Source organism: Ailuropoda melanoleuca, chromosome 7 (assembly GCF_002007445.2).
Source record: "Ailuropoda melanoleuca isolate Jingjing chromosome 7, ASM200744v2, whole genome shotgun sequence".
Taxonomy (NCBI): Eukaryota; Metazoa; Chordata; class Mammalia; order Carnivora; family Ursidae; genus Ailuropoda; species Ailuropoda melanoleuca.
The window spans coordinates 28,697,975-28,724,684 of record NC_048224.1 but is presented as its reverse complement, the minus strand read 5'-3'; the positions used below and the strand labels follow the sequence as shown (position 1 = coordinate 28,724,684).

Below are 26,710 nucleotides of genomic sequence, written 5' to 3'. Positions count from 1 at the left end.
AGATGGCATATTCAGAGGACTGAGGTGAAGAAAGTTTACTTTAGAGGAAGTACTTTGGGCAGGACCAGAGGAACCAACTAGGGCTAATGGAGCACCAGAGACTCGTGACCCCCATGTGCTCTGGAGGACAAGGGGAGGGAGTGGTCACTGGAAGCAGGAGGAGGGGTCGCTTGCCCAGGGCTGGTGTCCTCTCCTCCTTGCCTCTGACTCCTGCTGGGGTGTCTGGTTGGCCCAGCCCACCTGGAAGTCAGAGGACACGGGAGCTCAAGTGATGAGTCCAAGTCCATAGAAGTCACATTCCAGAAACAGAGTAGCAGAGACAGGCTTGCGGGTGTGGTGAGGGTAACCAACACAGGAAATTGTACTAGCTGGGTTGGTGTGTTGGGAATACGGGCACTTGTATCTTACCCTCCTTTTCTCAGACTTGAGGTGAAGTTTAGAAATCACTTTGCCAAGTTTAAAGTGTTTGAGTCAAGGATCTAAGTGGTCTGAGGCAGCGTGCGGATCCTACAACAGAAGAACCCCAGAGCAAGCAGCTGCATTTCTCCAGCACCGGAGGCCTGTCGTCTAAGTTCTGGGGACAAAGCGCTGGTTTGGGCGGAGTCAGCGCACACGGGGGCGAGCCTGACCCAGATCAGGTTCCCTAGGAAAGGGACTCGAGAGACCTGCAGGAAGTTTACTGGGGAACGCCCACAGAAGGGAGAGCGGTGGACACCAAATGCAGTTGTAACAGGGCCCTAAACAGAGCCCAGGGGGAGCTCTGGAGCTAAGATGGCCCTTCAGGGATGTCCCAAATCAGGCCTGAAGCCTGAGCCAGTCACCAGTGTGGGCTGCCCTGGGGAGGGGTGTGATCTTGGACAAGGCTGCCCCTTTTAGTCAAGGGCAAATCCCCGAGACACACACAGCGGTCAGTAGCCAACACTCCCAGCAGCTGGGAGGATGGAAGGTTCTGGCAACACACCATAATATCTGTTATAGGGCCCTTAGGAATGAGTGAGTCTAGACTAGTGGGCCCGGTCAGACCAGGGCAGCTGAAAGGGCATCACTTGGCCAGGAGTCCCCAAATGTGGCTGTGTAACAAAGACCCCAGTGTGCTTTATGAGACACAGTCCTGTCTCCCTCCCCTCCTCTCATTCCAGAGTTAGAATCTCTTGGGTGGGACCCGGGAATCTCCCAGAGAGGTGCGATGCACAAGTGGGCTTGGACCCACAGCTGTTACAAACTCCGAACCCAAGTGTGGTTGGTGTCAGGGAAGATTTCCAGTTCTGAGCAGCGTCTGCAGAGTGGCTGCTCTGCGCCAAGCCCTGTGCTGGGCGCTGGAACATCAAGGAACCGGGCTGGGCACTGCTTCAGACAAGGGACCCGGAAGAGTTGCAGCTGGTGGCTCGTGTGGGGCTACTGCTCCGTTGCCACTGTTAAGGACACCGCTTTGGGCAGCATCGATGCGGGAGGCAGGAAGCTGGGTTTCAATCCAGCTCTGCCCCTAGACAGCTGGGTGATTTGAGCCAAGTCCCTTCCTTCTCCAGACCTCAGTTTCCCCTGCTGTCCAGTGAGGTGGGTTAGTGTGTCAGGGTTGTGGAGAGTAGTCCTGAGGGTGACGGCACCAACTCCGCGTGCCGGACAGAGGCGTCCCTTCTCAGTGACCTTGGGGCCAGGAGGCAATGTACATCTCTGGCATGTGCCACCTCCTCCTTGTCACCTTCTCTTCTTGATGCCCCATCTCTTGGATATGCCCAGCTCTGCCTTCTTCTCTCTCCCAAATGTCCTGATTGCTCGATTTGTGTCCCACACAGATACCTGGGGAAGCCCCAGCACAGTCCCAACCTTCAGGCCTCCCAGTCTGGCATGGGGGGGTGGCCACTCAAGTAAATGAGTCCTTCTTGGGTTCTGTCACCATGGGAACCACCCTGAGGGGCAGTGCTGTCTCCAAACCCTCTTCTCTTCTCCCTCCACCAATCCTCCTGGATTTGGGGGGCAGAAAAACACGAGTTTGGACCTCGGCCCCGTGACTTCCTGACTGTAAAGCCTCGGGCAAGCCACTTAACCTTTCAGGTCCCCGATCTGTAAAAATGTTGTCTACTTATTTTAAGGTTGCTGAGAGGGTGCAGTGCGCCCCAGAGTCATGCTGCTAAGCCCCCACGCCTGCTTGCTTCCCGAGGGCTGGGATCGAGAGACGGGAGAGGGAAGGCAGGGGGGGTGGGCTCTGGAGGCAGTTGGCACTTGTGCCTTCTCTTCCCTGCCCTGCCAATCTGCAGTTCGAGAGGAGGGAGGGAGGCCGTGTAGACAAAGGAGGAAGTCTTTCAACACAAGGGCCATAGGATGTCCAGGCAGATTACTAAGTGGAGGAGAGAGAACCCACTTTGGAATATAGGACTGGAAAGAAAACCGCACGTGAGAGGGGCAGCGATGCCTGAAGGCACTGAGGAGTCCTTCAGCTCCGCCTTGCACGGAGAGGGGGACATGGAGCCGTGGCTTATCCAGCTTCCTGAGCTGCCTGGAGCAGCCCCGTTTCTGCGGGGTGAGACTCTGCACCGGCTGGGCTGCCCTCGACATCTGCGCCGCCGTAACTGGGGTAGAGCCTCCAGAACCAAGACATTCCTCAGGGTTCCAGCTGTGTCCCCTGCCCCTCCCTCTGAGGCCCGAATACCTACTAGAGCAACCGCACCTCTGCTTGCATATGAGCAGTGAAGGGAAGCTCACTGTCCTGCCGCAGACGTTCCTTCCGTCCTTGTTAGAAAGTTCTGCCCCTGAGAGAGCCGAAAGCTACTTCCTGGTTGCTTCCCACACTGGTCGTGGCCATTCCCCAGGGGCCCAGGAGCCGTGCTGGTCCCCTAGTCTCGGTGAGAGCGCCTCAGGATATGCAGGTGAGACTTCCTGTTCGTGCGGCCCCCACCCCTGGTCCCCTGTGCAGCTCCTCCAGTGCCGGGAGCAGGGGAGGAGCTCTGCAAGCCTGGGAGCACCTCTGCACTCCAGCTTCCTACGGTGCCCTCCAGTGAGGTCTCTCTAACGTCCCTCCTCTTAGCTGGATGATATCGCTGTTTTACTAATATCTAAATCTTTCTGTAATTGTTGGTCTGGGTCCCACAAGCTTGCTATCATTAAGGCAGTGAGGGCTTTGTCACACGAAAGCAGCCAGGCTCTGATGGCTGATTTCTCTCCCCCGCAGCTCAGCGTGGTCTGACTTCACAGAGCTCATGGAGCAGAAGTGGCAGGCGAAGGGAGGACCTGGCTGGGGGTGCATGTGTATCCAAGAAGGGGACTTGGGCCTGGTCCCGCTTCCTCAGGCAGCCCGGTGCTGGGCGCCGGGGGTCCCAGAGGGAGGGAGTGTGGACACTCAGGACAGTTTCTGATTCGCTGGAGAGAGTGGCCTTGAGCACAGGACTGTGCAGGGTAGAGGAGGGGTCACCACCAGCTTGGGAATGAGGGAAGGCTTCCTATAGGAGGAGGTGTTTGAGGATGTGTGGGATTTTAAAGTCTGAGCCGATTTATGAATTTCCTATAAATCATCACGGACAGTTTGTTATGTTACAGCAACAAAGCTCAGAAGTTCAACATCAGTCTCACTAGGCCAAAATCAAGGTGTGGACAGGCCTGGTGCGTTCTGGAGGTTCTAGGGGAGAATCTGGTCCCTTACCTTTTCCAGCTGTTAGGGGCCAGCATCATTCCTTGGCTCATGGCGCCGTCCTCCACCTTCAGAGCCCGCGGTGTGGTTTGTCACACACATCTCTCTCAGACCTCTGCTGCTGTTGTCAGGTCTCCTTCTGCGACTACCTCCCTCTTTCCCTCATAATGACCCCTAGGATTACACCAGGCCCCATCTAGATAATCTAAGACAGTCTTCGCACTTCAAGGCCCTTCACTTAATCCCACCTGCAAAGTGCCCTTTGCTGTGTGAGGTAAAGGATTCCAGGAATGAGGATGTGTGCGTCTTTTGGGAGGGGACCTTCTTCTGTCTATCACACTTATTCTTTGGAATTTCTAAAACTATGCAAGGCTGGATGATGGGAAGAGGGACTTGAGAGCCAGAGAACCCTGGTTGCCTTGAGCCATCTGTCCCATCCCCTGCCCCTGGCCCCCATGCAGGTCGGTCTAGGGTGTGCTGTCGCCCTACATGCTGCAGTTCTGGGAGGTGGGCCCCCGAGGAGCTTGTGGGGCACCAGGACCGAGGAGCATGGCCTGCTGGCTCTCCCCCTCCCTCTGATGGACTGCTGTAACTGGGCGGTGGTGGCAGCGGCTGAAAGGCAGAAGAGGCCTTGGGTGGATCTTGGGTACAGGAGCCTGTCACTGGGCAGCTCTGCCAGCTGGGCTCCCTGTTTCCAGCCACCATGTGGGCTGGCCAGATGTCTGCCGGCAGATAGGAGCTGTCCTGAGGGTCTGATGTGCATGGCTACGCAGGCTCAGGTCACAGGTCCCCACACCCTGTGCCATAGTGAGGACAGCAGGGACTGCCCCCCAGGAACTCTACCTGCCTGTTATTTCTTTGGGACAGACAAGTGGCTGTCAAGTAGAGGGAAACCTTACCTGTGACAGGAGGTAGAGGCCAGACAGGAAGCCCGGCTGCTTCACGGGATCGTGCTTTGGACCCACAAGGGGCCAGGTTCCAGGAGGCCCAAAATGTATTTGTTTCCATGGCTGCCACAACAAATCACCAGAAACTGCATGCCTTAAAGCAACAGAAATTCATTCTCTTACACTTCTGGAACCAAGGGTCTGCATTCAGGTGTCCGCAGGGCCCTGCTCCCTCTGAATGCTCCCTGGAAGGGTCCTTTCTGGCCTCTGGCAGGTTCCACGAGTTCTTTGGTTTGTGGCTGCCTCTATCCAGTGTCTGCCTCTGTCATCACGTGCCCTGTCCCTCATGCCTGTGTGTCCCGAGTCTCCTTCGGCCTTTCTGTCACAAGGACCCTTATCATTGGATTGAGGGCCCACCCAGGTAGTCCAGGATGGCCTCATCTCAAGAGCCTTAAACTGATTACATCTGCAAAGATGCTTTTTCCAAATCAGGTCACATTCACGGATCCTGATGGTTAGGACTTGGACACACCTCTGCGGGGGTCACCGTTGGCTCTGCCATGTGAACACACAGGTGTTTCCCCCACACGTGCGGTCTTCACGTGGGTACAGCTGCATGTATGCCCACGGGTATTTCCCTGTGCAAGTGCCCCGTGGGTGCAGTAGAGCTAACACATGTTCACTTGGGTGTTTGCCCTTGTAAAAAACTTTCACTCATGCTCAACTCTGATTATAGCTTATTAAGAACTTACATTTATAGAAATCTGAAAGCTCGATGGCCTGTTTTTTAAAAGGAATGCTTTCTTCATTGAATGTTCATCAGGTTTAGAAAAGTGGAAATACAGCCACCTGGAACGTGGGAATTTAAGTGCATGCCCCAATCCTTTGAAAGACTTCAGAGATGCAGAGGGGTACTTCAGAAAGGCTGAGCAGGGGCAGGTGGAATTTTGAAACACTTGTTTTCTTGGAACCACATGTATTGGTGATGAGAGAAAATTCCCTTCACTTGCATCCCAACCAGCTTCTCCTTGCACACCTCTGATGACAGGAGCTCACTACCTTCCAAAGCAGCCTTCTCCATCATTAGAGAGTACTTTTGGCTTTGGGCCGAAGTTTGCTTTCCTGAACTGTTTACCTGTTGGCCCCTCGTCTGCCAAGGGGGTGCCCAGAACCAGGTGCCCTCTCTTCCACATGAGAGCCCTTCAGAGTTTGAACCTGGCCATCACTTCCTGCCTTGGTCTTCTCTTCTGAAGGCTAATTTTTTAATTAGTTTAAATTAATGGTGGTTCCTGGGGAGCTCCAGCCCCAGTAAAAGTGACCTGAATTATTCCAAGATTTGAGTGTTTCAAATGCCTGTTTATCCTAATTAGCATCTTAACTACAGCGGTGCCCTCTGCCTCTAACGAGCCACATTTTAACATGTTCCATATTTTAACGGATTTTACTTGAATGAACTGTTTAATCAAGTGAAGACACATTTCATGAATGAATAGAAGTAAATCTATAATTATACACTTTAGTCAGGTAAAAGGAGTGACATTTTGGCACAATCCAGGGCTATATATAGCGAGTGCATCTGAATGACAAAGTAGGTTACCTCCCCTTCCACAGGAGAGCTGGGAATTCGCTATGCTCTCAAGTTCATTTTGTAACCTAATTAGAATTTTCTAAGAGTTGTAAAGTGCATGTGGCGCAGATCTGGTTCTCCCCACCTTTACTTGGATCTCTGACTTTCTAGATGATTCCTCAGCTGGTGCAGCAGCCTCATTAGGGAAGGTGGCCAGGGAACTCCTGGCCATGAAGCCAAGTGTCCCGGGGTCTCCGGCGCTCCTCCGGTCATCTGCCTTGCATTTCATGGCCTTCGTCAGAGACTTCGCTGCTTGGGCGTGTGGTCAGACAGTGACCACTTAGAGCTGTAACAACGCTCTGCTTTCCTCCTCTGCCTTTCTTACCGTCTCTTATGCCTTCTCCCTCCTTTCCTTCTTTCCGTTCTTGCTTCTGACATGGTCAGGACCTGCTCCTCACGCTGGGGGCCAGGAGTAGCAGGATCTGGAGATGGAAGAGAAGACATAACTATGGGATGGGGCAGGAGAGGGCAGGGGTGGGGTGAAGGAAGCCATAAAGGCAGATGGTGCCCCGGACCTGGAGAAAGTGGGGACAGTGACATGGGGAGGGGGGCTTTCGGGCAGGCTGACAACCCTGCTGTGAGCCTGGCAGTCCTGTTGCTTTTACCCCTAAAATGTGTGGTTCCCATCTTTAGCTGCTCGTGGGAACCACCTGGAGAACTCTAAAAATGCTGATGCCCAGGTGCTAGCCCAGGAATTCTAATTGGTTTAGGATGCAGCCTCGGCATCAGTATTTTTAAAAATTCCCCAGGTGGTTCTGATAGGTAGTCCAGAAGGCTCTGGGTGACTGTAGCCCCAGCCAATTCCTTGACCACAACCTCACAAAAGTTCTGAGCCTGGACCACCCAGCTAAACTGCTCCCACATTCTTGACCTATGGAAACAGTGTGAGATAATAAAGCCACAGAGTTTGGGGAAAATTTGTTACACAGCTATGGATGACGAATACAGATTATTAGTTGCCCCAAACATACCCCTAAGTGCATCACTTCTTGTATCTCCACCAGGGCCTCCAGAATTTCTCACCTGGTTGGTTGATGGGGCTGCCTCCCTGGCCTTCCTGTGTCCCTCCTGCCCCTGCCCCTCACTGGCCCCATGGCAGCCTAAAGCACAGTTCATGTCACCTTTCCGTGAAACCTTGTCCTGGCTTCCCACTGTGCGTAGGCTCACAACTAGCATCTTTGGTGTAAGTTATGAGGCCCTTATGGCCTACTCTTCATTTCATGCCCACAACCCTCCTCCCTCCCTGGCCCGTGCTGTGCTTTAGCCCAGCCTGGCTCTTCTAGCTTCCCTCCTGCTCTCTCCCACCATGGGACCTTTGTATGCATGGCTTCTCAGCCTGGAATCCTTCTTCTGCGTTACCTCCTGAGCTGGGTCCGGCTTCTCCATTACAGCCTCTCCCAGAGCAATACTCCTGAACTTGAGAGTACTCCCTTGCATTGGTAGGTACCAGGGTGGTCATCTGATTAATGTTCCTCACCCCCACTAGATAGAGACCCAGGACTGTGAATGGTTTTGCTCAGTATCAGAGCCCTAGTACCACCTCACATGGTGCGTGGAATAGGAGAGATGTCAATATCATGAATGAATGAATGAAACAAAGAAAGAATGAGCGAGTGAATGAATGAAGGAGAAAATGAGAAAATCAATGAGAGAGACTGGCAGGAACAAACGGGCCCCCATCTAGAATAACCAGAGCACTAGGTAACTGTCCAGAAAGAGACTCAAGCCCATTGGCAGTGACTGGGCATCAGATGGAATTCCAGCCCCAGGAATGAAGCAGGAGCCCAGACTAAGAGCCTGAGATCAAAGACAGTCTCTAGCCAGCTGACATACCTATTCCTCTGGTCTCCTTTTCTTCCTCCAACCTGTCTGTTTCTCCCCCTGCATCTCGCAGGATAGATACAGACTGGCTGTGTCCCCGACACCTCAGTCAGTTGGAGGAGTGAGGCCAGTGTGATGGCTTCATTGGAGTGACAAGTCCCCATCTCCCCTTCCCCCGCAGCCCCGTGACCCAGCAGGGAGGGAGACTGTGTGCATACCTCCTGGGCCTGCTGTTCGGATGGCTGATCTGACCTCATGGGGTTTTCTGCCTGCTCACCCTGAGCAGGACTGCTTTCTCCCACAGCCACTGATTCTGCCTAGCTCTTGACTTCTTTTAAGATTTTGGACTTCCCTAGAGCTTAAAGTCTGAGCTTAAATGTTAAACTTCTTGGATTTGGATTTTAGATTCCCAAGGCTGCCTGGGACCCCTTAGGAGACATTGTTGTCATCCCTTGTAACCTTTATACTCCCCAGCCCTCTGTGTCCGTGGCCTCCCTAAAGGGTCCTTCGTGTTGTACATCTTCGGCCAGTGGACTGAATAGCCCTCCGATCCACACTTCCTCAGGAGTTCTATCAATTCTGTTGTTTCTTTTCCATGTTTTGATTTCTTAAAAATACCATTTATTACTGATTTCCCCCATTTGCTTTCTCTAAAGAGGTCCATTAGAATAAATACTTGAGCTGAGCTCAGACTTCTTGGTGCTAAAATTACGGTGGCTGATCGCACCACCATCTGTTCTGACCTGTTCTGGCTCATCAGGCTTCCAGAACTGTCCACAGCTGGCAGGATCCAGAAGAGCCAGCCTGGGAGCATGCTGAGAGCACAGGACTGGGAATGACACTTCACTTTCCTCATTTGTGAAATTAGGGACAGAGTGAGATGACCTCTAGGGTGTTTTAGTTTTGTTTGTTTTGAGCTCTGACTGCCTAAAAAGATAGTTTATTTGCCCTATTTATAGACAGCTTTCATGCACATCCTTATTCATAGATAGACACCCCAAGCCACTGACCACCTGGATGACTTGCCTTAAGCCTGGGCATGATCATTCCAGCTTTTAAGCCAAGTAAAGAACTCGAGAGTTTACAAAGCCATTCTGCATCCTCAGTGTTTTTGCTGGGCCCCGAAACAACCCTGTAAATTACATGCTGTGTTGTGCCCATTTCAGAGGTGAAAAGACTCAGGCCCAAAGGAGTTCTAAGAGTTCCCATGAGCATGCGTGGCAAGCAAGCAGGGGGCCGCTCTGCATGCCGGGTAGCGGGTGCACCAGCTGCACTGCCTCTAGCCAGGGTGACTTTGCACATTTTCCATGTCTAATAATTATTGTTGCAACACCCCCTGACACACAAAACTAACACCAGGGCTCCACCTGCATCCAAAAAAGATTTGTGGCAGCAGACATAAACTGTAATGCCAAAGTCAACTTTGTGCAATCAACTAGTTCCCAGTCTTCCATAAAAACAGAAGTAAGAACGAAGGATGGACAGGGTTCACCCTGACTGCAGCAGCTTTGTTCTTTGTACAGAACATTTACCACAGAGTGTTTCAAGCATTCGGGAAACACAGAACAGCAAACACCCGTGGACTCGTTACCCAGAATTAATAAACGTTCAGATTTTGTTCTATTTATGTCATATTTGTCTTAAAAAAATAAAATACAGCAGTTCCCACTGAAACTCCATCCACCGTGGTGGCTTCCCAGGCACCGTCCTGCAACGTTTGGGGCCAGCTTATTCCAAACACTTTGATATATGCATTGGAAGACTCTACCAATGGTTGAAACAAGAAGTGCTGTTTTTACTGTGATAAAATACACATAATGTGAACTTTTTATATATAACATGAATTTTAACCATTTTTTGAAGATTTATTTATTTTGGGGGGGGGCAAGGGGAGAGGGAGAGGGAGAGAGAATCCTAAGCAGACTCCTCACTGAGCGTTCTCTACACAGGTCTCAGTCCCATGACCCTGAGATCATGACCTGAGCCCAAACCAAGAGTTGGATGCTTAACCGACTGCACCACCCAGGTGCCCCATCCATTTGACCATTTTTAAGTGTGCAGTTCAGTGGCATTAAGTACATTCATACTGTTGTGTGACCAGCACCACCAACCATCCCCAGATCTTTTCCATCCTCCCAGACAGTCACTATACCGCTCAAACACTAACTTCCCACTCCCTCCTCCCCAAGCCCACATAGCCACCGGTCTACTTTCTGTCTCTATGAATCCAACTCCTGTAGGTACCTCATATAAGTAGAATCCTACAATATTTGTTCCTTTGTGTCTGGCTGTTTTCACTTAACATAATGTCTTCATTTCGCCCACATGGTAACATGGATCCAACCCTCATTCCATCATAAGGCTGAATGATGTTCCATTGCATGGATACACCACATGTGTTCATCCCCTCATCCGTTGATAGACTTTTGGGTTACTTCCATCTTTTGGCTTTTGTGACTAATGCTGCTGTGAACATGGGTATACAAATACATCTTGAAGACCCTATTTTCAGTTCTTTTGAGAATATACGCAGAAGCAGAATGCTGGCTCATAGAGTGCTCTATGTGTCACGTTTGAGGGACTGCCATATTGTTCTCCACAGTGGCTGCGCCATTTTGTGCACCGGGAGTCCCATTTCTCTATGTCTTCGCCAATGCTTGCTGTCTCCTGTTTTTTGATAATAGCCATCCTAATGGGTGTGAACAAGAAGTGCTTGTAAGGACCTTCTCCTCCTAAGGAAGAAGATACCAAAGCCCTGAGACAGGGAGAGTCACACAGCGAGGCCGAGGTCTCAAGCAAGTCGGGAACCTAGAACCTCGGGCCCCTACCCCACACCTAGTTGTTTTTAGTGAAACACACAGCCCAGTTTCCATTGCTTTCTGTCAGCGGGTGCTCAGCCATGGCCACAGGCCAGATACAAATTTCAGATTTCTTTGGTTTGGTCATTACTTTGTTGTGTGTGTGTGTTTAAATAATTCAAAATCTAGGGGCGCCTGGGTGGCTCAGTCATTAAGCATCTGCCTTCGGCTTAGGACATGATCCCAGCGTTCTGGGATGGAGCCCTGCAATGGGCTCCCTGCTCAGCGGGAAGCCTGCTTCTTCCTCTCCCACTCCCCCTGCTTGTGTTCCCTCTCTCACTGCCTCTGTCTCTGTCAAATAAATAAATAAAATCTTTAAAAATAAATAAATAAATAAATAAATCAAAATTGTGTCAACATTTTAAGATATGAAAGGATCTTATATTTTAAAAACCTAGATTTCTGAATTCTTCCCCCTAGATCAGAAGATCTAGTGACCCCAGACTAGCACTGTGACACAGCATGATTGGAGCAGCTGCTACCTTAGATGGGACATGGGGTCACCCCTTTGCCACTGTCCCCACCACTCCCTGATATCCTTCCACACAGACTGCTTCACACACTGGCCGGACCCAGCAAACCCCAGAGTTTGCAGACCCTCTGTTCTCCAAACACATAGATGTTAGCTGTCTGCATGTCGGTGGACAGGTAGTTACGTGAAACAGCCCGGGCTGGTTCCGTAGCCCCTTACTGTTTCCTCTGTTCTGCACCATCTGTCTGAGTGTCTTATTATTCCTTCACCCTAGAAGTGAAATAATATTGCAAATAAATAATGCAAAATACAAATAGAGGTGTATGTGAACAGTCTGATTTGGAGACCACATGATAGGGCAGAGAAACATCAGCATGAAAAAGGCCAGAGATTCGGATGCCCATCTTGACTCTCCCAGGATACCCCTGCACAAATCCAGTCTGCTGTCCTTGTGCCCCTGTGTCACCTGCCCAGTGGGACGGGCACATCTCCCAGGTCTCCCAGGGCCTAGTTTATAATGAAGGGGAAAGATCGCTCCTTTTGCATTGTTGGTGGAGAAAACCAGCCCAGTTGAGCTGCTTTCCCAGGCCGACCCCTCTGAACGGACCTTTCCTGTCCTTCCCATGGTCGCCAGCACACCCACCCACTGCTTTCTCTTTGTAACAGGTGAGAAACGACCTGACTGGGGTTCTGTATGGTGAGGACATCGAGATTTCGGACACTGAGAGCTTCTCCAACGACCCCTGCACCAGTGTCAAAAAGCTTAAGGTAGGTGTGGCTGGCCACAGCCTAGAGGACAGACAGACACCGTGCCCTGAGCTTACCCCACATCCCTGACTCTGAATACCCTTGAGTTCTGGCTGTTTCATCTTGTCCTGGCATTTCATGCGTGGGGAGAGGCGCCCAGAACGCTGGCTTCCCTTGGCTTCACCCTGGCTTGGCCAGCCGTGACCTGAGTGCACAGCCACATGGAGCTTCCTTGGTGATTTTGTATCTCTCAACTGAGCCTCAGAGGCAAGCAGGGCGTGAATTATTACCTTCTTCATTGCGAAGAGGTTGAGAGAGAGGGGCTGTCTTGCCCAAAGGCACAGCGAGGAAGTATAGTTGTTGGGACTGAAAGCCTAGGCTCCTGACGCCTCTCGTGACACTCACTCGAGGAACGGAAAGGGCCAACTAGAAGTTTGCCCGGCTGTAAGTGGTCTCTGTCTGCCGTTTGTCTGCTCATCCCACAAACTCTCTCAACCAGCTTGTTTGTGCCAGACTCCTCCTGGGCTCACTGACACCGTCAGGCCTGCCCTTGTCCTCAGGTTGCTCACAGCTGGTGAGGAAGCCAGTTAACTCTCTGGGGATCTGGAACAGAGGGGCCTGGGAACAAAGGGAGGAAGTGACTTGTCCCGCCTAGGGAGAGGGTTCAGACAAGGCTCCAGAGAAGCATTTGCACCTGGCCAGGGAGGAGGAGCAGGATGGGGGCCTGCAGGTGCCCAGCAGGGAAGGAGGGCTGAAGGTAAGAAGGCAGAGCGGCCATGCTCATCACGCACCAGGGACCAGCAGGAATTCCACAGAGCTGGTGTGTTGGGGCTGAAAAAAGAATTTGGAGCCAGGTTCCACAAGCATTGAATGCCGAGCTAAGGAGTTTGGTCTTTTATCCGAGGGGCAGTGGGAAGTGCTAAGGGGTGTGTGAGCAGGTGCAGACATAGTTAGAGCGGTCACCTTCCTCTCTCCCTCTCTTCCTCTCTTTCATTCCCTCAGGCCCACATTTAGGGTTGTTGATATGGAGAGCCTAGGTGCCAGTTGCTGACGTGCCCCCTTCCTTCTTGGGCAGGTTCCGGGTTACACCAGTCAGAGCAGGTGGCAGTCTAGAATTCTTGTCTTCCAAAGCCCTCCGTTCACAGACGGGAAGACTGAGGCCCAGCACCAGGGAACAAGGGAAGCAGCGCTCTGATCTCAGGGGCAGACATTGTACCTGTGTGTGACATTTCAGCCCTGAGAGCCCCTGCAGAGAAGGAAACCATAGCTAAGTAGGGCCTGCTAGCAGCCCAGGTAGCTGGGGCCGGCTCTGCCCACGCTGTTCCACACAAGCTGTGTGGCCTGAGGGTCCGCTTGGGCTGTGGGGTCCGGAGGACCCAGAGCAGTGGGGTGCCTACTCTGTAGGGAACAGCTGGGGTGGGGCCAGAGGAGCCTGACACTGTGCAGACGTCTTCCTACCACACGGGGCAGCGTCTCCCCAGGGTGGGCACTTGAAATAGCTTCTTCCTGAGCCTCAGAGGCCCCACGGAGCTCTGTGGGCTTTCAAGTTTAAAGAGCCTTTGTGTGTGGACCAGAAGCACTAGCTGGAAGTCTGCGAGAAATTAGGGATGGACCCGGGTGCTCTGCTCTTCAACCAACTAGTGCCAGCGGAAGTAGGAGTGACAGACTGATGATGGAGATGGAGGCCTGCCTGTGCAGTGCCCTGACCCAGAGCCAGGCCCGATGCAGAGCCTTGACCTTCAGCCCTCGGACTGAGGGTGTTTGTGCATCTCTGTGTCACAGATGGAGGACATGAGGCTCAAGAGGTTAAGGATCGACCCGAGTCATGCAGCTGGAAAGCGGTGGGCTGGATTCAAGCCTGGATCTGGGTGACAGGGCAGCTCAGGTCTCTCCACCTCCCCGCACAGCTGCGGTGCCCAGAAAGGATTCCAACATCACATAAGCTGGGGGAGCCGAGCCCAGTCTGTCTGTTGGCAAGGAGTCCTTGTGGGGGAAGCACTCTTCCCCCAGAGACCTGCACGGCTCCTTCTCCAGCCTTCTCATCCTTGCTCAGTTGTTCACTTTTTCCAGAGGCCTTCCCTGAATGCTTCACTTAAAATTAAATCCTTGGGGTGCCTGGGTAGCTCAGTCAGTTAAGCGTCTGCCTTTGACTCAGGTCATGATCCCAGGGTCCTGGGATCGAGTTCAGCACAGGCTCCCTGCTTGGTGGGGAGCCTGCTTCTCCCTCTTCCTCTGCTGCTATGCCTACTTGTGCTCTCTCTCTCTGTCAAATAAGTAAATAAAATCTTTAAAAAAAAAAAAAAGTTAAACCCTTGCCCACCTCCTGCTGATTTGCTCCATTTCACTGATGGATGTCTGTATTCATTTCCAAGGGCTGCTGTAACAAGCACCACAAACGATGTGACTTCAAGCAACAGAAATGTATTCTCTCACATTCTGGAGGCTGGAAGTCCAAGGTCAAGGTGTTGGCAAGACCATGCTTTCTAGAGGGCTCTGGGGCTCTCCCGTGACTTTCTCTTCACTTCTAGTGTTGCCAACCATCCTTGATGTTCCTTGGCTTGCAGCTGCATCCCTCCAATCCCTACCTCATAGGACATTCTCCCCTTTCTCTTCACATCATCTTCTTGTAAGGACACTAGCTGTGTTGGATTACAAGTCTACCCTACTCCAGTATGACCTCATCTTTACTAATGACATCTGTAGTGACCTTGTTTTCAAATCAGGCCACATTCTCTAAGGTATTGGGGGTTCCACATATCTCTGGAGGACACCAGTCAACCCTTCACAACAACTGACCTACTGTCCATTTTGTCCAGTTGTTTTATCATCTGTCTCCTCCCACTGGAACATAAGCTCTAGGAGGCAGTAGTCTCTGCTGTGCTCACTGTGTCATTCCCCATCACCCAGAGTCAAATTAATTTGAGTGTGTGTAAATAAAATACCAAGTCTGGACAGACAAATCCAACAGAGAACACAAGGATAGAATACTCAGGAATAAAGTAAAGTAACTTCTGGAACACTCAGACAAAAAGCAAATCTCTGGTTTACTGGGGTAAAGGATAGAGAAGGAGGTACAGAAGACGAGGAAGAAAATTAAATACCAAAGAGCAGAATTAAAATCTGCATTGGAGGTATTAGAGAGCAGAGTTAATGCCAAGAAAAATAAAAATCAATAGTGTGAAGGACGAACTTGAGATATTTCCCAGAATTCAGAGGAAATGGTGAAAGTTGTCAGTCTAAGGAGGGAAGAGGTAACAGGGACACTGTAGAAGGGAGATCCTAAGAGAAAACGAAGACAGATGAAACGGAACCAAACTCAAAACAAAATAGGCACCACGGTAGCAACAAGCACACCTTGTACCCAAATCTTAGTTTCTAATGCTGTTCTCCATAAAAGGGATCCAAGACTCTGTGGAGAGATGGCTGATTCTAGGACTGGGGCCGGAAATATGCAAGGTGATCCTGGAGAATCTTCTAATGCTAGAAAGTAAGGGAGTGCTTGAAGCAGCAGCGACACACACTGATGGGAGGGTGTCGGAGCCAATTGAAAGAGCTCCCAATGGCCAAAGCTGGGACAATGTTAGCACCAAAATAAAATAGTATTGGATTATAACCCAAAGTATAAAAATAAATATCCGTGTGTCCATGCTGCTATGAATAAATAAATGGGAAAGAACAAACAAATCTCATATAAAGAATTCCAAATAATTTATGTTGATATTTCATGCTCATGGAGATAGAGCACAACAAACCCCTTCTTAAGTGACTTCCTTCCAAAGAGTGTACTATAGAAAGGGGGGAAGAGTAACTTGATGGTGTAGAAATCAGGCAAACACAACCTCAGCCAGGTGACCAAGGTCAACATCAACAGTGATAAGCCATGTTGATAGGATGTACCCTTGATAGAAGGGGATGAGAAGGCCAATTTCCCTCCGTGGTCTTCCTTCCCAAAACCCATGCCACAAGCCTAAGCATGAGGAAAATGTCAGGCAAATTCTAGTTGAAGGCCGTTTTCCTGATACTCCTCAAAACTGTCTAGGTCTTCAAAAATAAGGAACGCCTGAGCCAAAAGGAGCCGTCAGAGATGTGACAGCTAAATATAATATGGTACTCCGGATGCGATGCAGGAATAGAGCAAGGACATTAGAGGGAGAAAATGAAGGAAATCTGAATTAAGTATGGACTCTAGCTAATAATAATCAATATTGATTCATTAATTGTATCAAATATACCACACTAACATAAAATATTAATAGTAGGGGAAGCTGGGTGAGGAACATAGGGGAACTTTCTATCTTTGTCATTTTTCTGTAAATCTAAAACTAATCTCAAATAAGAAGTTTATTTTTAAAAAAGGAGACACACTTAAGTGGGCTCAAGGGAGTCCTGCTGGATTGGACTGACAGAATTGCTAACAGTCTACCTTTTTTGAACTACAAGATCAACAATTTCATAAAGGAAATGTGTGCACTTTATGTGCTCAGTCTAGCTGGCCTTTCCACATTCTAGCAGAATTGGTGAAAAGAGAGTCATACCAAGACACATTTTGGCAAAAGCTTTGAAGTACGAACATAAAGGGGAAAAATCTCTAAGTATCTAGGCCAGAAAAAAGCAAATTTCCCACAAAGGTGCAAAAACCAGGCCACCTCGACTCCTCTGCAGCAGTCAATCCCAGAGACAATGGAGCAGCTGGGACACATCCTCCCCGGCGTGCTAGTCAAGGCGTACTAGCCAGGTGCCCTTTTCGGAGTTGATCCTTGAAGTCCTATGTCAGCCCGCCAAGAACAATGGCAAACTTCATAGCAGGTCGTGGCAGAGACAGCTGAGTGGGGGCCACTGGAACCGTGGACAGAGAGCTCAGTCTAAGTCATCGTTATAAAATTGTACACAGATGCAGAAGTTCGTGTTGAAAGCAAACGTACATATACATAAGGTGCAAAAATGGATACTCTAATAACAATAACTGAGAGAGAAAAACCCAGATTCCATTCACGGAGCCCCAAAAAGTGGGTGAGTAAAACGTATAGGTGGTAACCTCCTGGTCTTAAGTAAAAGAGGGGCTCCGCAGAGCCCACCTTGCTCATGAGTTTCCTAAATAAACATACACGCTAAAGAAGGCTTTGAATAACTTGATGGTAAAGATATACAATGCAAAGAGAACCCGAAGCTTTGGGCAGAGAAGGTAGAAGCAGGGAAAATCTAGTCCCCGTGTTGAAAAACAGAAAGCATAACGTATAATTGCAGACCAAATAGAGCCATTCTGACCATAAATTCAAACGGGTCAATCTCCCTATTAAAAGGCAAAAACTTTGAGAATTATGTTTTTGAAGAACTGACTACAGCTATTGACAACAGAGGAAGTAACCCAGAAAGGTCATAGGTAAAAGGTTGGGCACAGGTAGATCAAGCCAACCAAACCAAGCCAGAACCCCAGTGTTCATATGAGACCAAAGGGAGTTCAAGGTACTGGCTGTGATGAAGGAGAGAGTCATTCTCTATAGATAGGGTTACCATTCACCATGAGAATAACACACTCGTGGACCATTATTGCTGTAAATTGCATCTCATTGAAATATATAAAGAAAAGCCTGTTAAAATACAAAGGAGAATTGACAGAAACACAATAGCACTGGGAGCCATAACGCTCTCAGTCTTGGGGCAGATCACCCAGGCAAAAATAAGCAAGAGCACAGAGGAACCAAATCATAAAATTCATCAGGCTGATTTAGCAGATATGTACCAAAGTTCCCCCAAAGGAAGTCAAGAAAAAAAACCATCTCTGTGTGATGAAGACCTGAGGCCTTTAAACTCCTTCCAGGCCTTTTCCAAACACGGGCTTGAAAGTGAACTGTTGCCAGGCTGGGCGGGCAGCGGGGTGGAGGCTGCCCCTGGCTATTTCCAGGGTGCCTGCTCTGAAGCATTGGGCCCTGTAGGGGAGAGTACCGGGCTTCAGAGGCTCTGTTCACTTTATTTGTTTTATCTGCCTTCCCTGGAGCAGCCCCCCAACCCATCATTCAGAATTCAGTTTCCAGGAAAATTTCCCTAATTTATAAACCAGCCGATGAGCAACCTTAATTCCATCTGCAACGTTCACTGCCCTTGGCCGTGTCACGAAGCATCTTCCCGGGTTCTGGAGATTAGCAAAGAGGACATGGGGGGGGGTTTAGTCTTCTGTCATAGGAAGACCACAAAAATAGGCCTTCAGGTGGACTGCTGCCCTCTTTGCTCCATGGGAGAGGCCTCGTGGGAGCTTCTCCCATCCCTCCAACCCCACAGGCCAGGAGCCTGCTTGACTGCCAGAAACTATGGTTCACACAGGCACTCCAGGGGGAAGAAAAGCAACAGAATAAACATGGTGCATCTTCCCAGCAGGCCAGTTTTGCTCAGAAACATGGGAAGAAAAGCATTATTTTTATCTTAAGATAAACATAGATATGCTATTGGAATGCTAAATATACGTGAATTTTCAAGATAAAATAATAAACTTTACAGAAGTGGCATGCTTTCCAGTGGGTTGCTATGGGCTATTCCTTCTTTACTTCCTTCGTTAAGAATATGTGTCTCCTTGAGATGCCTGGGTGGCTCAGTCGGTTGAGCATCACCTTACAGATCAGGTCATGATCCCAGCGTCCTGGGATCGAGCCCTGCATCGGGCTCCTTGCTTGGTGGGGAGTCTGCTTCTCCCTCTGCCTGCTGCTCCCCCTGCTCGTGCTCTCTCTCTCTGACAAATAAAATCTTTAAAGAAAAACATTTTTTAAAGAATATAGGTCTCCTTAAGATATAGACTTGTCCAATCACTATGTTGTACATCTTAAACTAATGTAACATTTTATGTCAGCTACTCCAATAAATAGACGGACAGGCAGACAGATTAAAATGAAAAATAAATGGGAGTGCTAATCAGAATAAAAAGATTAATGTAACAACAGCAACAAAAGAATATATGTCTCCTGCTTCTCTGCCTTTAGGCATATTTCTGGTAAGGAAAAACATGTCTAAGAAAAATTAACTTTAACTAAATAAAAGTATTCATTCTGGGTATGGAACAGTGCGTCAGGGCCAGGAGGGACTTTGGGAAGACCCTAGGCTAACCCTGCTGGACTTATCCCTGGTCTTACAGCCGGAGTCAGGGGGCAGGAGCGGGCCTGGGCTCCAGACCCCTTCCCCAGTGCCCACTGGCCCAGGTCTAGCCACCCGCAGCCTCATCATGGCCAGCCACTAAAGCTCGGCTGCCCTGGTGCAAGTAGACCTCCTCCCTTCCTACAGCACTGCACGCAGTTTTATCTGATTTTCCAGGAGCCCAGGAGGTCTGTGGGGCTGGGCACTTGGGAAACCAGGAAGCGATTACAAGTGGGCCAAGACAGAGGCACGGGTGGCAGGAGAGGCCAGGTAACGCAGAGGTCAGTGTCAGGTTGACCTTCCCTTCCAGCAGGACTGCGTGCTTCTGCCACAGGGAGGGCGGGATAGGGTGGGCTCTGCTCGCCTGCTCTTTTAGATGTCCGCCAGGTGTTTCAGTGTCTCAGGGTCCTATCTGCTGCTGTAGGGTTTCCACGGCCACGTCTACTTGACTTCCCTCGAGCCTTTGCCACAAACTGGATGTTTTCTCAGCCAGGGAGGCAATACGTAGGGGTGAGGGGTCAAGCGCTCAGGCTCTGGGGCCAGGCCCCCCTGGGGGCAAGGCCAGCACCACCATTTCCTACCTGTGTGACCCGGTGTCATAGGTTGAACTCCCTAGAAACAGAGCCTGAGAGTCTGGTGAAAAGGATTTATTGAGGGCACGCTCTGGAGAAGGGAGCGAGGGACAGGATGAGGCAAGAGGGGAGCTGGGCCCGTGTGTGGCCGCTGCAGGAGGCCGGTTTAACCTGGGCCCATGGGCTTCTCTGGAGCACAGCCTGCGCCCCAAAGGTGGCCCCACCTTTCAAAAAGTTGGTTGCTGGGTGCTGCAGAATGTGGGGCAGAGCATGGCCTTGAGAGCCAGGAAGTCCCCCAGCTGGAGGCGGTTCTCTAGAGAGGGGAGTGAGCTGGAAGCAGCCCACGCTCACTGCATGGGGAGGGGTGTGACAGACCTGAGTGGGGGAACCAGCAGGACCAGCAGTGTCTGCTGCACTTGCAAAACTTTTTTCATTCTTTGGGGGCTCAGCTCGCTTCTGAAACTTTCCGGAGTGGACATAATAATAACACCTCTGTCCTTGGGCGGGGCTGATGGACTCCTTAGTACCACAGCTGGAAAGAGCTCAGGGATCGTCCTTGTTTTTATTTGCTAGGATCCCCTGCAAACTGGGGCTTATACACAAAATCTTTGAATTGGGTCATCCTTCTGAAATGTCACTTTTGTGTGTGTGTGATCTTAGCTCACTCTAAGTGTCCCAGAGACAAAGAGACTCTAGACAAGAGATGAGAAGGACCAAGAAGGAGGAAAGGAAATCTATCTCGGACCTCCCATCCCATCGCTGTTTCCTCCCATGTTGGCCCCTTTGCTGTAGGCGAAGCCTCCTTGTGTGAATGTAGGCCTCTGTATGGTGTACAACCTGAGATCTAGCCATGTGAGTACAAAGTGTCCATTGTCCCACCTCAGGTCACCTTTCACTCCAGGTGTCCCCTTGCAGAATCAAGAGTCTGTGGAAGGGCACAGGATTTTTGGACCCTGCCCTCTGTCATGTTCTGGGTTCTCTATACCATCACAACTCTGTTCTGTCGCTCTCAGCCTCAGGGACCTTCAGGGCTCTCCTCCCCTCCCCCTCGTACTCCTCACACTGCCCCAGAGTCCTTTCTGTGGCAAAGGAGCATGTGCTCAAACCCCTGGCAGGGGGAGGGGAGGTGTGGCCAGAAGCAGGAACCACTGCCAAGACAAAATTTCTCTCTCCACTTTACAGATTTTCAGGAAAAGATAGAAGTTATGTAACACTGACCAGCATGATTCTGGAACTTTTGTAAGAGCATGCATGTGTTATAAACTTTAAGACTCTGGAAATCCAGGGGTGCTTGGCTGGCACAGTTGGGTGAGCATCTGACTCTTGGTTTCAGCTCAGGTCATGATCTCAGGGTCGTGAGATTGAGCCCCATGTCCAGCTCCATGCTTAGCGTGAAGTCTGCCTGAGATTCTCTCTCCCCCTGCTCACTCTCTCTTTCTCTCTCTCTCTCTCTCTCTCATAAATAAAGAAATAATCTTTATTAAAAAAGAGAAAAAAACCTCCCAAAATCCAAAACCTTTCCCCTCACCCCTGGATCTTCCCATAAATTGCTTCTCTGGAAAGAATGGGGTATATCCATGCTTTTCATACTCTCAGGAAAACTCACGCTCCAGGAGTACACATATCGCATTTTGAGAAGCCCTTCCCCATCTTTCTACTGCTCTCAAGGCTCCTGCTAAGGACCGCAGGCGAGTTCCATCTCCCTTTGCCCACTCCCCACACGGGATTCCAGGCTCCAGCTGCACTGGCCGCTGGCTCTTCTCTCGCGGACACTGCGGCATCGGCATCTTGCTACCTCTTACGGGCTGGAATCTCAGTGGGTGGGAGTCGCTCCCTGCCAAGGGTATAACCTGGCTCTGGCCAGGATCTTTCTCCAGGGTCCTCTGATGGTCAGAGGACCACCAAAGTGAGAACACTGGTTCTGGGGTGCTGTGGAGTCTTGGGGGAAGCCTTTTGCCTCTCTAGGAAGGGGTTCACTAGATCATTGATCCCTTGGGTCCCATCCAGTTCTAACAGTCTGGGAGCGCAGCACCAAATTGTCCATGCAACTTGGTTGTCATGGCAACAGAGACACCAAATGGTCCACAAGTGGGTAGAGCCGGTTATTTATCTATCTGCAGGTGGTCAGGTGGTCAGCCATGAAAATATGGGCTCCTGAGTGCTTTCAAGAAATGGTGAACCCAGCGAGTGCCGAGGCCCTAGGCTAGCAGGGTATCAGTGCATATATATATATATATATATATANTATATATATATATATATATATATATAATGCCCTGTCCCCCTGACCTGGGGACCCAGAGCTGAATCAAGTTACCCTTAGTCCAATGGAGAAGACAGGCAAGCAAGTGGACTCGTGCCATGATAGAGGAGGGCACAGAGTGCTCTGGGCCCACAGAGGAGCAAATGACCACCTGAGAGGACACAGATGGTTTCTCAGAGTAGGGGTGCCCGAGCTAAAGCATGAATGGCGAGTGGCAGCTCTCCAGGCAGAGGAGTGGGGTGAAAGGGAAGGGCATTCGAGATGGATGAGCTTGCAGAAAGCAAGAGGGGAGCGGCGGGGGAATGAGCCGTGAAGGAGTGCGTGAATGGCAGACCTGTTTTAGAGAACCTCAGGTAGCTCATTCTCATACCCTGCCAGACTGGCGAGGACTGAGCAGGAGTCCCCTGGGACAGCATCTCGAATGTCCTACTCAGGGACTCAGTTGGCCTGGAAAGCTCAGGGAGCCGTGGAAAGGTTTTACAGAACCACATCGGAATCTTAGAATGATTCCTTCATCTGCTGTAGAGACCAGGGTGGATGGAGCGGGAGTAAGGGTGGGGATCCAGCCGGGAGGCAGTCATAGTTCATAGAGGAGGGAATGATGGTGGCTGCCCCCAGCATGGTGAGGCTGCAAGGATGGGGTGATTTGGCACTGGTGGGCAGGCAGAACCAGTGGGTGGCTCCTGGTTAGGTCTTGGGTGGAGGCAAATGAACCTGAGTGGGTGGGAGGTTGGTGACACCATTCTCAGAGATGGACAACACAGGAGATGGAAAAGGCTCATTGGCAAAGATGAGAAGTTCAGCTTGGGGTATGCTGAGCTTGAGGTACGTGGGGGAATCCAAGAGGAGGGGTCCAGTGGGCAGCCGGAGAAAAGTTGGGGGCGGGGAGAGTGATCGGGTCTCTAGCGCACAGAGAGCAGTTGTGTCTGGGGTCTGGAATGAGGCTGCCCCAGAAGAGTGATGAGGACACAGAGCTAAGGGCAGAACTGTGTAGAACACCAGCATTTAGGGATGGGCAGAAAGATGACAAGCTGACTCACAGTCTGAGCAGGAGGGACCAGGAGGTAGGAAAGAGCCAGGAGGAAGCATCATGAAAGCCAATGGGTGGGTTTCATTAGCATGAATCCTACAGCCCCCAGCAAGGTAGGTTAGATTATCCCTCTTTCAAAGATGAGAAAATTGAGGCTCCAGGGGATTCAGATTCAGGGTCACACAGCTGGTCAGTGGTAGAGCTGGGATTTGAACTGAGGTCTCCCTAACTCTAAAACCCAATAAACTATTTCTACTCTACCATGTTTAGCAACACAGAGTTTGGCACAAAGTAGGTTCTCAAAAACTGTTTGCTGGCTGGCCGGCTGAATACTATTAGCAGCAAAGAAGGCTAAAAGATTTCAACAAACAGGCAGAAAAAACCCTGGAGTGTGCCTGAGAGCATTGTCCACAGAGCGGAAGCAGCTTAGAACTTTTTATAGCGTTGCAGACATGGTGATGACAAAGGCTTGCCTTCCTTCAACTGCTCTGTTAACGATCTTTTAAAGTCCTTTCAGAGCAAGGTTTTTTCCCCCCTCTTCTTTCCATTCTTGCTTGCAAACGAAGGATGATTTTAGAATCCAAGCCTTTTTTATTTTGCTAAAGTACATGATGAGTAAAATGGCCTCCCAGTCAGCACTTTCCAATTTTGAAAGATGCTAAAAACTGATCTTTAAAGGCATGTTTCTCTTCTTTGTGCATCAAAGGGCCTTGAGGCCTGCTGGAGAGGATGGAGGGAACTGCAGGAAGGTGGCACCACCTGCAAGCCTGAGCCTCAGGGCGGAGGGCAGGAAGTGACTGGGGTGGGGAGCAGCCCCGTGGGCCAGGGCCCCACTGGTCTCCTGCAGGCTGCTGGCACACCCTTCTGTAGCCTCTTCTCTATGGGGCAGGGCCCCCGCCTGGATCCCTGTCCCCCAGAGAGCAACCAAGGGCCCCTTACCTGACCCAGGAGGATGCCTCAGGCAAACGCCCAGTAAATGTTTGTTGAATGAATAAATGAGTCACAGGAGCTGTTGTGCAAGGCTCGCATCGAGATAATAAGTGCAGTCCTATTTATAGAGTTTTCAAATATAAGTTTTTCTTGGAGTTAAAAATGGGTTGGGAGGAGGTTATAAAATCCTAATACTAGCTCGCACTTACTGGGCATTCGCTATGTGCCAGGAACTGTGTAAAGCAGTTTATGCGGATTGTCTCATTTCGTCCTCTTGGAAGGTAAGTACTGCCATTTTCCCCATTCGACAGTGAGGAAATTGAGGCTAACCTGGATAAAGGAGCAGCCTGAGGCGCCCTGAGGCTTGTGGGTGGAGCTGAGATTTGAACAAAGCTCAGAACTCAAAGAGCCTCTGAAACTTCTTAATTGGGAAGCTTTGTGGGTTCCAGGAAGGTATAGAAAAGTCTAGAATACTGGGGGGAGGGTGGGGATGCTGCAGTCTTATTTCTGCCATCAACTCCCCTGGGGACCTTGGAAACTCCTTTGTCTCCTCTGGCCTCAGTTTCCCTGTGTGTCAAGTGAGGCAGCAGGTTAGATGCTGTCTCAGTACTCTGTAGGGTTGGCCTGCGCTTGTTGAAGGATCAGGGATGATACTGGGACCCCTGAGAGCTGCCAGCTTTATAAAGCCACCAGCCTGTGCAGATTTGCCCCAGGGCATGCCCCTAAGACCAGGGAGGGCAGTAAGAGCTAAAGGGAAACTAGCCCTAGAGAGGGCCAGAACATCCAGGCTGGGCTGGGGTGAGAGGGCAGAGCTCTTGGCTGGGGAGCTGGGAGTGCACAGATGTTCTCTGCCAGTGGCCTCAAGCCCTCGAGTGTGCCTGTCATCCCCTCTCCTTCACATACATGTCCTTCTGTCCACAGGGCAATGACGTGAGGATCATCCTTGGCCAGTTTGACCAGAATATGGCAGCAAAAGTGTTCTGTTGTGTAAGTAAAACTTTGGTCATGTCACTGCGTCTTTGGGGAGTCAGACTCGTTCTCACTGCCTGGTCTGAGCGGGCTATAAGACTGGAGTCTGGGTTGTTGGAAGCAAAAGTGTTATGGTCACTGCTCTTTCCTCTTCGCAGGGAGGTAAACCCAGGGTTCAGAACAGTGCAGTCATGAGAGGAACTAGGGACCTCAGCTGACCAAAGCTCCCCTCCAGCGCCCTGTCTAAGCACTGTCGGCTAATGCTCTGCCTGTCTCCTCAGCCATGCTTGATGGAGGCTGCCGAGCGTCCGGCAGTGCGGGAGGGGCAAGGCTGAGTGCCCCACACCCCCTCCTGGCCCTGGGGCAGGGCTCAGAGTCTCAATTTTAGAATGATCTCTCAACTGTTCGGTATCTACCTATGAATTCTTCGCAGTTGTCTGGTGTGTGATAGGCGACAAAGTACCTTTTTTATATGTTCTCTCCTTTCATCTTTTCAATAAACCGTGTGAAAAAACTATCGTTATCCCACTCTACAGATAAGGAAATAGAGGCCCAGCTTGTGGCTGAGCCAAGGCTCCATGCCCTTCACCTGATTCCCAACCCGATCATCCTTCTTCCATATGATGTTCTCCCTAAGAACTTGTAAGAGTTCTAACACAGGAACCAAGTCTTTCCATTTGGATGCCCTGGCTCCCTCTCCCCCCACCCCAGGTCAGGAGAAAGGTCAACGGAATGAGAGCCCAGTCTCGGGAGTCACTGTCTCCCCAGTAAGCGCTTCCACTTAGAGCGAGCTTATTCTAGGTGTTGTCTCTAGTGATGGGCCATAGGCCTCTGTTCTCTTTGATCTTTTGTCCATGATTTGGATGAGAATATAAAAAGCAGACTTGTAGGAATTTGGGAAGTTGCGAAATATGTTGGAAACAGATCCAAGGTGCAAAGAACTCTAACAGGCTGGAATGTTTGATTCAGCCTAAGAAGGTTAAATCTCATAGCCCTAATAGAGGGTTACATTAGAACAAATCAAGCTGCCTGTGTCCAGGGTGCTATAGGCATAGCTGAAGAGGACTGTACATTTAGAACAGAAGAGACTTTGGGGTCTTGGTTGACTTCAGGGTTGCCATGGGTCACTAAGGTCAGCATCACTCCCAGGAGCCAAGGGGACCTCAGGCTGTGTGTCCACACCCAGGGACGGTGGACCCTCTGCTGTCCGCTAGAGAGACACTGCCTGGGGGATCCTTCTCAGCTCCTGCTACCCATTTCTGGAGAGAAAAAGCACACCAGGGGTAAGGACAGAACAGTGACCAGAAGCCACAGTCACCTGGGGCAATTTTGTCCTGAAGGCTCAAGAACAAAACCAGAACTGCCTGATTGTCTCTCGATTTACTGGGGAGGAAGGGAAAACCCCAAGGCTGACGTTTCTGGAGACTCTGGACAGAGCTGGGAGCTCGGGAGCCTATCTGTGGCTTAGTTGCTGAATTTGGGCTTGTTGTGGACATTTCTGGAGCCTCTGTTTTCTCATCTGTAAAGTGGGGATGATAATAGCCCCTGTCTCGTAGGATTGTTGTGGAGATTCAATGAGCAGAAACACTGCACAGTGCCTAATGGATAATGAGCCTTCGGTAAATGTCCCCGGTCTTTTTGTGTTTGTTTATGTAAAGTCTCAGGTGTGTGAGAATGGAATGGACCACTGCCATTTAATCCTATAGACTGGATTTTAACCGCCCTCCCTCCCCACCCTTCACCATATCCCCAAGGCCTTGCAAGCAGCTGGCACATGGTGGGTCATAACTCCA

At 50.4% G+C, this 26,710-nt stretch overlaps 1 protein-coding gene across 1 annotated transcript in view; it reads left to right on the top strand.

Moving 5' to 3' along the window:
- GABBR2 (gamma-aminobutyric acid type B receptor subunit 2) overlaps window positions 1-26,710 on the top strand; it is a 340,039-nt gene that overhangs the window by 159,216 nt on the left and 154,113 nt on the right. The window contains exons 5-6 of the mRNA XM_011219329.3: window positions 11,954-12,055; window positions 24,870-24,935. Of these exons, the coding sequence (XP_011217631.2) occupies window positions 11,954-12,055; window positions 24,870-24,935 (168 nt within the window). The remainder of the gene's footprint in view (window positions 1-11,953; window positions 12,056-24,869; window positions 24,936-26,710) is intronic.